The 11,865-nt window shown below is 37.1% G+C and overlaps 1 protein-coding gene across 1 annotated transcript in view; it reads left to right on the forward strand.

Moving 5' to 3' along the window:
• The window catches only part of LOC133522976 (D-beta-hydroxybutyrate dehydrogenase, mitochondrial), a 118,517-nt gene extending 108,116 nt beyond the window's left edge, over positions 1-10,401 (forward strand). Inside the window, exons 7-8 of the mRNA XM_061858478.1 lie at positions 2,550-2,723; positions 9,404-10,401. Coding sequence (XP_061714462.1) covers positions 2,550-2,723; positions 9,404-9,562 — 333 coding nt within the window. The 3' untranslated portion in view covers positions 9,563-10,401. The remainder of the gene's footprint in view (positions 1-2,549; positions 2,724-9,403) is intronic.
• Positions 10,402-11,865: the final 1,464 nt, after the last annotated feature.

The following is an 11,865-nucleotide window of genomic DNA, read 5'->3' on the forward strand; positions in this document are numbered from 1 at the left end:
ATTGATCGAATTCGTCACTCGAAAATCTGTGGAAAACGACGAATTGATATTTTAGAAATACGAGCAATAGAAATTGGGAATCTAGGGGTATTGACCAGTCGTTTTCAATTGTATTAGTAGAATTTAAATGCCTAGTAGAGGAGATAAATTGAAGGGAATTACACGAAATCGAGCACACGAAATTCAAAAATTGGCCCCCTGAGCTGTGTCACCTATACAATGATTTTACATATACACATAATACAATGATTTTAATTGCTACTTGTTTTTACAGTTTCTGGTTTGGACCATGCATGTTTGTCTGTCAAGTAGTCCTTGACTCTGTAATAAGCCTTCAACATCAATGACTTTTTTAAGTAATTCTTAAGAGCTGGCAAGGTTAATCTTAAAGCATCGTCAGGTAACTTGTTATAAAAATGAATGCATAGTCCAACGAATGACTTTTGTACTTTGCGGACACGAAACTTTCTGATAGAAAGCTTATTTTTATTTCTAGTTCTGTAGTTATGGACATCTGAATTCTTAGTGAAGGAGTCTAGATTCTTAACAACATAAATAATACTATCATAGATGTATTGGGAAGCTACAGTTAAAATATTAATTTCTTTGAAAAGTTCACTTAATGATTCACGTTCTTTTAAGTTATATATAGAACGAATGGCTCTCTTTTGTAAAACAAATATAGTCTGTATGTCAGCTGCTTTACCCCAAACCAGAATACTATATGACATTACATTATGAAAATAACTATTTCCTACTCCTCTACTGTTATCTGTCATTTATGCATTCATTAACACGAATATAAGAACATACATAAAAGATTTCAAGAAAAGTCTATATTGTCTATTCCTCATAAAAGCTCTTGTGCTTTTATAAGCTATAATGTTACTGCGATTAATGGCTACCAACCTAACAAAACCAAAACGAATACAGTTTTAAACTAAGTGCATTGCTGCCAACTTACAAAATATTCATTTGGTTGCATAGTAAAAATAATTACTTCATAAGTCAGAAACCCGCATGTGACACCCATAATATAGCAACACCCATAGACTACGAAGACCGCTTAGCGTTGCTTGTTAGTCTCCGTAGGCTACGGTGGCCAAAATTGAGAAAAAACTGACCAAAAAATTAATTTAGCAAGTAGCAAGTACCAGGGCCTCATGAGTTACGAGGAGGTGTCACCGACCGGCCGGCCGCGGCCCGGGGCGGGCCGGGCGCGTAACAAGATATACTCGCACGTCTTGGCTATATACTTTTGCTGTAATTTGTTTACCTAAATTAAGATTTATTTTAGTTGATTCGTAGGAAAAATATTGTATGCAACGTTGTATAAGTAGGTCAAAAAATTCTCGTGGCGTATTCCTTTACAATGTTCGCCTACGCCTTCGGCTCCGGCTCACATTGTAACTCACGCCACTCGCCTTTTTTGACCCTTCTTATACAACTGTTGCATAAAATACTATAATAGACAAGGCGAGCTCTCTCAACATTGGTCAATTGCCTGATTCTCCTAACAGCGTAAGCGGCCGAACTTAATTTTTTAGCTAGCATTCTTATATGAGGACTCCATTGTAAACCAAGAAATAGTGCTTTATCTACCAGCTCTAAGCATTCATTATTCAAAAGTATCTTAATCTCGACTGTTTATTTATAGGTAGAATTGCTTCACAGTTTGCTAACATTAAGGTGGCTATCATGCTTTACAACGACTTCGAATGTAGGCGGCTTGAATTCGGTGCTGCAGTATGGGATCCCTATAAGACTAAATATATCACGATCTTGAAAAGAGGGCAAAAAAAAAATTCAAGGCATATTTACAAACGTCTTTATGGATATTATCCATACATGTATCCGTCTCTATTTATAAGGGCACTGTTATTCTCATGTATAGGGTGACAGTTCAGTTTAGTATGAAAAATTTAGTTCCGAAGAAATTCGGCAATATGGCGCGTGATCATATATTACTGGTCAGGCTTAATATATTTTTCATATTTAATATTACTCAAAGTAATTGGTTGGATGGCGTACGGAGATAAAATCGTTAGATACTTTAACGTTGTAATGAAATATGAAAAAGCTTTTTGTTAAGTACATCGGGATCAAGATTGGAATAAAATATGAATAACAGGAAAACCTTTTATTCCAATACCTTTAGCAAAGTATCTGCTCAAAACAGGTAAACACGTGGATCATCTTGTCATATCAAGGCCGTCAATTTCATATCTTTTGTCAGGTTATCGAAGGTATTATTTACAGCCAGGCCCTGACAACGCAGTATGTTAGGTATATACTTTTTCTCAAACATGCGTGAAAATATCGTTATTACTTTTATAATAGTAGGCAAGCTTGAGTCTTAGCCTGAACGCATGCGATAACGGAATGTAGGGAAAATGACAATGCGCTTACCGCTGCGTTTACCTCTTAAAACAATATACGGTCATTAGATTATCTGGTTTAAAATGGGTGTGCGGCAAATGCTACGTTTATGGCAAAAACAACCGCGCGCTTTAATGTTCAATATTTTGATTAGCCAATATTGTTGACAGGTAGTTGTGGCTGCTGGGGAATATACGACGGGTAGTGCCTGGTTGTCAGAGGAGAAATTGCTGGAGCAGGCCAGGGACATGTGGAAGCGGCTCAGCGACGAGCAGAAGGGTGCCTACGGCGAGGACTACTTCGAGAACGCGCTCCGCAGCCTGGAGAAATACACCAAGAGCGCTGTAAGTAACACGAATGAATTCAATTAGGTAGTGTCCTGGGAATACATTAGTCCGTCAAACTACCAAAAATTTTCGTACACGTTTTTTTTTTTTTATCTACAAAGAAAATAGCAAATCACGTCCTTCTAAAAAGTGTAGCACGGTGCTAAGTCGCCCGGAACTTTAACAGGCTATAAATAAAATAGCCCGATATAATATATAGATACATATGTATGTGTGGTTGGTTATCGTATAGATATATTATGTAGTACCTAGCTCTCTCTTCAAAGATATTATATTCATCATTTGTGATGATAGGCATTCTTTTTTATTTTTAAATGACGGACTGATTATATTTTTAAGACCTCGTACCTACCTCGTTTTTTTAGCATTAGAAAAGACTACCCGATTTTGACGGGTCTTTTTATTGAAATACGCTTAAAAAAATGTTAGTATTACCAATAGGTAAGTAATAACTTATGAAACCAAAAGAATGTAAATGAACATAATTATTTATTTGATTTATAATGGTTAGGTACGTATTTGTGATAAATGCTATGAATTATTTTTTGAAGAGACATGTCAAGATCGTGTAGTCCTTATTCTAATGCTAAAAAACGAAGTATAAATAGCCTATCCGATTTTATTAAGTAGGTATGTCACGGTTTGGTACATAAACTGCTCGTGAGCGGGAAACAAAACGTACAAACCGATGTGATTCTAATCTAATCTTTATACGTCAGCGCTTTCTCGAACTAAACTCCAGACTTTTGGCATACGGAGCGCCTACGCCTGATAAAGATGCCTGTCTTTGGCAGCTTTCTGATTATTATATCACGTTTAACCTTTACATAACAGATTTTTTTTCTTATTAAATATGGGCGACTAGACGAACACGTGATATATTCGTATTGCCGAAAAAACATAAACCGACAATCGCTTACTGTCTGAACCTAAATTAAAATTATTGCAAGCTCAGCTAACGACGTGACAGAATGACCTCTCATATTTCAAAGTGCTTAATATTAATCCAGACTACCAGCCGACGGACAAAGGTTGGGCTGGTTTAGCTCGATGTTATTTAGATTGGAGTTAATTACGAAATGAAATAATCCGTTTACGGAAATTACCATACTGTGACTTTGATCTTCAATTTAGTACTGGTTTATAGTTCTGGTAGAGTTAGATCAAAATAACTCTGCAACGAGTTTGACAGCAAGTGTGCAAGTGTTGTTTATAAGTCATAGTTTCATAGAATTTGACGTTTAAAATAACACTTGTCCAGACTGTGGCTATCAAAATCGCTGCAGACTTATCTTGGTCTAACTCTACCGCCGTACGATATTACAAATGGCTTAGGCTCCTAATAACATAGGATTTGTAGATTCATTCATTAGGATATTTACAAAATTTATTTAGAAATGTAAGATTTACGTAATAAAAATACGGTAAAAACATATTTCTTCAATTATTTTTTGATAAAACCCATCCAAACGCGACTTGAAGGAACTATCACAGGGATCATCATGTTTTTAGGGTTCCGTACCAAAAAGGTACAAAAGGAGCCCTTATGGTGCGACTCTGTCCGTCTATCCGTCCGTCTGTTACATCGCTAAATATCTCGAGAACCACTTAAGCTATCGATTTAAAATTTGTAACAGTTATGAACAACGCTAACCCAGACAATTCGAAAGTATTTTTTTATTAACTATGGAAAATGCTCAAAATAAAGAGGGAGCAAAATTTCAGTTACTAGGTCAAGTAGGTATCATTTGAAAGAGCTTTAATTGTACATTCCAAAACATTTTTTCTTTTTTTTTCGTAGTGAAAAAAAAAGATTATTGGAGGAAAAAGTGAAAAAAAATACCATTCCCCCCTTACGTTTTTACGGTTTTCATTACATCGCGCAAATTAGCAGACAATTTTCCGATGGAAGGCTCTGTACACAATTATGCTTAGTATAGGTAGATAATTCAAAGTTTGTACGGAACCCTCGGTGCGCGAGTAAAATGAACTCGCACTTGACCGGTTTTTTTTTGTAAACACAGCCTGCAAGAGAGGCATGAGTTAGGTTTTTTAACACTTTTTTAACAATGTTGAGTTTTTAATCTCAAACGTCAATCATTTCTGGAATAAAGCCCGGGGGCTGTTTTCATGTAGCGCAGTAGTAATGTGCGAGTGCTAGCTAGAATATAATATACACACAAACTCTTATTTATATTATATCACTTTAATATTTTATTAATCTGAATTCACCTTCGTAGTGCCTTACAGTGCTATTTTATTCAATGGTTCGATGTGTTCGGCTCACGACTGCTCCGAGCAGTCATGAAGGCACAGAAAGTGAAAAAGAAAACGCGTCATGCGGCTACTGCGTTAGAGAGGGACAAGGAAATTCTCTCTAAACCCGTTTGGCGCTAATCACGACACATTGTCATTTCCGCTACATACCGGGATGTTATCGGCTACGACGTAGCGCTGCCACCGTAGCTCAGCGGTGAATGTGTTAAACATTGGTTTTATTAGAAAGTGAGATTTCTGCACGTAGTATGATACTATTCATTGCGTTTAGATTGTTATTATTGTATCTCCTTGGATTTCACGGGCCTATAAATCTCGGTCTTTTGATAAGCTTGCAGCTTTTGAGAGATCCAAGACGTAGAGGCCCCTTGGAGAGCTTTAATGTCATGTAGAACGCCTGCTAGAACCCTGAAAAGCTGGAAAGCAATAGACACCCATTAACCGGTCGCAGCAGGCATTGGGAGTATTGTAGAAATAGTAATCAGTATAATGGTTTATGGATTGAAGTTTGGGTGGACGATGAGACACGGTTATTGCAAAGACGTCCGGACACCTGCCATAACAATATTTTCACTAGTTATCAAGGCAGGCGGTGACTCACCGCCCACTAGATGGGCCCCAGAAACTGCCGTCGTGAAGACGACCAGGAGCAACACAGGTGTGAGCGGCTCAGGGGTGTCGAGAGGTGTACGCCGCTTTCTACCCAGAGGCTCATCTCTGGACGGCCAATAAAAGCAAGCCAGAGCTGAGAGTCCTGCGGGTCCCCTTGGGGTCCCCAACTGACGAAGACATGCCGGAGACGGAGACCCTAGCCGACTCTCGGGTGTACTCGGGTCCGTGGGGTCGTAATCCCCAACAGCTCGCCACAAGTTGCCCTGCGGATAGAGATTGTTATTATTATTACACTAGGCAATTCATTTCGTAGCATATTAAATGCCCACATCCCGTGTGTACAAAAAACTCTTCGTAGCGTTTTGACATTGTGGTTACGTAATGAGAATATTTTGACTTCAAAAGTAGCATTAAGCTAACGTTTTAATGGCATGCCATAACTTTGAATAAAAAATTGTGATTCGTCGGAAAATCCTGAAGTATTTCGGGGGACCAACGCTGGAGCTGTTGTTGTCTTGTGACGTTGCAGTAAAAGGCTTGGTAATGGAATTATGAGCAGCGACGAAGTTGCCGATGAAAATTGGCTGTATCATCACTCCCGCCCTACCTACAAACCCTACCTTTCAGGCCATTTCAAAACGTAAATAGATTATGTACCTGTAAGTTACATAGAGGTTCTGTTGTGATAAAAATCAGTCGTTTGGGCGTTGTCGAAAATTATGATCTCGTTTCTTCCCCCACTTTATTTTATCCTTTATTTTATTTTAATATTTTGTTTGAAACATTCCCTCGGCACGTTAGTCGTGGGCAGAGAGTAGAGACTAACTATAAGTAAATTACATTACAGACATTATTTGAAAATTGTACAATTCGTATATTGTCTGCATTAAGAAGGCAGGTGTGAGGAATGGAACGTTTTTCCCCTCTCGGAACGACGTCGACTGAATTGTAATCTTGTTCCAAAAATATCGTTGTTAAATAAAGCCAATGAATTAATTTGGGCTATTGTTTCAATATATAATAGGAGGTAAAATTATGCAAACGTATTGTACCTATGTAGGCACGAGATACTCTTGGCTGTGTCCTCCATGATTTCATAACGGGCGGTTAATTAAAAAGCAGATCGGAGGCTTACACAGGGTTTTTACGATGTTTCACCAGAAGATTAATGCCAAAAGCAGTAAAGGTATCATCATATATTACAGTTTCGCTTGGGATTTAATAATTTCAACAGTTTAATTACATGGTTATACCCGGCTTAAAAAAAGTAAAATACTTGAAATAATTATGAAGAGTATTCTAGCCAATCTTGGAGTTATTAAATATCATAATTTTTACACTATTTTAAACGAACGATGCTGACTTTACTATGCTTTTAAATGTGAAGGTAAAATATATACCTTTTTTTTTTATGTTTGTTCTCTAAGGTCGATGTTTTTATTTTTTGTCTCACCTGATTGCATCATCAAACTTAAAAGTTATGAATCGCTTTTTCAGAATGTATTCCTAAATATGTAAATAAAAAAATAGGTATATCAACTCATCGCATATATTTTTGATAAAATTAAGTAATTACGAGGTACCTGCTTTTTAATCCTGTCAACCACACGACAGGGGTAATAATAACAACAAAATATATTATGCTTATACTTACACCATTTGATATCACTACCTATCAGGGCCTCGCCATCGCCTCCCACAGAGTAGAATATAGACATTATAGACATGTCCCTAGACTCATCTATCAGACACTGATTGTGACATTAACATGTGATTTTCGTTCACGACTGATACAGAATGGTTGTAATAGTCATCGAAAAAAAAATTATATTTTATTCCTTGCTTCTAGATGAAAGAATGTGAATAAATGAGAATTCTTGACATTAGTATTTGTCGATAGACTGTCATTTTGTATGTAGTATGCTGATATTATATTGACATAAAAATTGTGAGTATGCGTGCCTCGTTACGTTGACCTCGAATCCTACAGTCCGACGTTCACGCAATTGCAGGGTTCTAAAGTTCCGGAATTACGGATTTAGATTCTAAGGGTCCCACATTCTTGTAGTCCCGGTCCAAAATTCTGGAAAATAAAACAGCTGTATTTTAATTTTAACTTGTTTGATTTATCGTAATTTAAACAAAACAAAACACATTTTCCTTTTTTACTTTCACACTCGTTTGTAATATTATCCAACGAACTTCACACTCATACTTTTCAGTTTCGTCGCGCATAAACATCGGTGATCTAATTTCAAAGCTCAGAGGCAGCTCATTCAAAAGCGACTTTGCCAAGTTTGTCTTTTTCACCCTCTTCAGGAATACTAGAAGAGTTTTATATTTATATTCCTGCAATATGGAACACGACGACTTGACTTAAATAACACAACGCCACAATATCTATCTTTCATAAATTAAGAAATCCTATTCGTCGTTGACGACACTCTGTTGTTTTACTCGTAGTTAAGAGCAGTAAAGATATTAATACTTTACTTCTATCGATCAGCTTCAACTTCAACTTTAACATTTATTCAGCAAATAGGCCACAATAGGCTATAAAATCATTTACAGTGTAGTACGCCTTACTTAACAAGGAGCGCTTAATATGTGACTTAAACTTGTTAATTCACTATATCAGTGGGGACTATATTATAAAAACGCTTCAAACGCAAAAACGCAGCTTCTTTAGATTCCGATTTAACACAAATGATAAACCTACATTAAAAAACGCGGTACTAAATTGTAAAATAATCTTTTATCCAACATCTAAAACAGATTGTTTTAGTCTACTAAGTTATATGTGTGTGAAATTATCCCTAGTCAGGGCCGAACCCCGTCTAGACAGTGCTCCTTAGGGCGTCCAGGACAGGTATTTATATTCTTTAGAGAGCTTTCAGACCATCAAATTATCGGGGTTGTACCAGGTGGAAATAATCTCATCGTTCCGCACGCTTTTTTTACTTTTAAGTAGTTTTATATTTTCTTAATGGACTCCGTCTTATTTTGCGTACACTCGCATACCAGTATTAAAGTATTAAAAAAGAAAATATTACGTTATTTGCGATTACAGCTTATAATTGCGCCGCTCTTTCTGAGACACATCTACGTTACGTTTAAACGCACACACACAAAACGCTGATAGTCTGATATGTCTGAATGCGCACTTATCGAGCACGATATGGGTCCTTACTCAACTTTGTAGGTCTTTGTTAAACCGCTGTATGTTTTTTTACACTGTGATAATATTATGAACTGTGAAACTACATCAATGTTGGTGTAATCTTGTGGCATCTTTTATTCAATGCGGTATATTTGAGGGAATACATTTATATGGATTGGAGTTTTTTGAAGTATACTTTTCTTGGTTGTTTTCGGTTTTTAGTCGTATATTGATTCTATGTGGTTTTAAATAGGTGGGTAATTTAAATTAAAGACATTATTAAGCTATAATGGGACTTCATTGCATAGGTATACCTTTATTTATTATTTTTCCTGTAGTTTCCAGAGTAACATTATGTTGTAGTCAAGTGTAAAAATATGGTTACATTCAACTTACTTAAGAATACGTCCCATAGTTCTTAATTCACCGATATATATCGCCGGCTAAGGGACATATTTTTGAGTAAGATGTGTGCACCCATATTTGTACACTGACTGTACCATCATTTTCTAGCAGCGTGCAATGAGTTTTTTTTTTTTTCAATTACCAGGTTTCGAATTTGTGGGCAGTGGTCGGTTTCCTCTTGATTTCATATGTTTGTTAGTTTAAAATAGCATGTTATTTCCAGGATGCTGACTTGACGGCGGTGACCCGCGCCCTAAGCGACGGCGTGACGCGCACCTTCCCGCTGGCCCGCTACACGCCCGTGTCCCCGCGCGAGAAGCTCAAGTCCATCCTGGCCGAGCACCTCCCGCGCTCCCTCTACGAAGGGCTCTACACCGACTAAGCTAGATCACTGCTCTCCACCTGGCTCGCATTTCGCTTTCCGATATTTTTCTTACCATCCTATTCATTATTCATTACAGGTATCTGAATACAAGATATACTTATTTATGTAACGCTGCCGCCACTTTTAGCAAAGTGTGCAAAGTGACCATTTACAACTACATACGTAAGGTCTAAGTATAAGCATGTTGCTACTATATTACTACATAGCATATTTCACAACTGTAGGTACCTATATAAACAACTGTGAACATTGGTTGACCTTTCGGTACGTTTTATTCAAGAGACCGATACAAGCTCAAACCGTCTCTATTGTATTCTGATATCTATATAATGCCATTATCTTCGAACGAGCGAAATTATAAAATGTCCCTGAAATTTCCTTTGTAAACAAAATTCATAGCCCAAAATTATGGCGCCGTTGTGTCTACACAAAATGCAAATAACCGAATACGGAAATTAATATGAAATCCATCAGCCCTGATAATAAGTTAGGTGAAGTTGGTCGTGCCAAAATGAGGCCATATAAAGCTCGACTCGGGCTTGCATAAGCTAGAAAGTTGGAGCAACTTCGTTGGTCATTTAACCAGCATCTACTATCCACTTAAACACGTTCGCGGAACTCCAACACGAATTGAAACGAGTTTTCTATTAAACTCGAAATTTCCGTTTAAATACAGCTAAGTAAATTTCACTTTTTCTTACTTGTAAAAGTGAAAATGTAAATTAGTGTATTTCCGATTAAGTCGAGTTATGTTCGATAGAATCATTTAGCTAAATACTTGATCAGGTGCACAGTCTAATATTTTTTCGTAAATCATTTGAATAAAAGACCCTCGTCAAATACAGTGTGTGTCTTTCATAACGACATTGGTTTTAAGTAACGATAGTTTAAAGTGCTGTTAACAGTTTTATCAAAAGAATATAACGATTGCCTTTTATAGTTAAGAGTAATTAATTTAAAAAAAAATCTCGAGCAGCAATGTAATGCAAACATTTATTTGACGTTTCAGAGAGGAAGAGCTAGTTTCGTTTCCATTTAAATTCGATCAAAACATTAAGTAACTCGGAACTGTTGCCCACGTTAACTTATTTACTGAATTATTCACTACTAGAAAACACTGCAATTTAAAACATACGCGATTTTGACCACACTAGCACAACAAATTTACATCAACAAATCTTTCTGTGTCTTATTGTTAGCCACCACATTTATGAATCGCATTATTCACCGAACTAGACTGATACCAAAAATCACTGCACATACATTTATTATCACCTCTTAGAAATCACATTACCTAGTTCAAACATGCTTATTAAATTTTTTAGGAATGTCTGTGTTGATCAACAAACTCGATGTTATCTTGACACTTCAACCCAATCAATGTGAAGTTATCAATCGGTACTTAAACGAAACAATTATCTGAATCCGCCTTCTTAGTTAACACAAAGTTACCTACTTACACCAATCTTTTGACTGCACTGGCTGGTATGACAGGATGCAGGTAGGTTGATGTAAAATATTTAGGTGACTTTTTTCATGAAATTGTCATGTCATAATTATCTTTCCAAAATGCCACGACCATCGCCTTATACCTCGCAAGAATTAGCGGATATGATTATAAAGTATGGCGAAGCTATGCAAGATGCTAGACTAGCGTTAACATTATATCGGGAGCAATTTCCAAATCGTCGAATTCCGCAAAACCCCAGAGTCATAGTCGGTGCATTGCAGCGTGTCCGGGAAGACATGCCCATTACTGGGAGAATCCAACCGTTGGCAAATGGACCCCGTCTTCATGTTCGTAATGAAGAAATTATACTGGAACATTTTGCTGAAAATCCAGAATGCAGTACAAGAAATGCCGGGCGTCATTTTCAAATGAAGCACAAAACAGTTCACAGGATTCTAAAAAAAAACTTGCAGCATCCTTACAAATTTTTGAAGGCACACGCAATATTGCCTAGGGATTTGCTGCCACGTTTAACATTTAGTCGCTGGCTATTGAACAAACACAATACCGACCACCAATTTACCTCAAGAGTAATATGGACTGATGAAAGTACTTTTACTCGGAACGGCGTGTGGAATCAGAGAAATACACACTTTTGGGCAAGAGTAAATCCTCGTGTACTAAGAGAGACCGGTCATCAATACCGATGGGCTGTAAACGTCTGGGCAGCCATTCATGGTGACCGTATAATAGGTCCAGTATTTATCGACGGAAATCTCAATGGCGAAAAATTCCTGGAATTGCTTAGTGGTCCATTGACTAATTATTTCAATTCGTTGCCAGAAGAAGC

The sequence above is a fragment of the Cydia pomonella genome, chromosome 11 (assembly GCF_033807575.1).
Source record: "Cydia pomonella isolate Wapato2018A chromosome 11, ilCydPomo1, whole genome shotgun sequence".
NCBI lineage: Eukaryota > Metazoa > Arthropoda > Insecta > Lepidoptera > Tortricidae > Cydia > Cydia pomonella.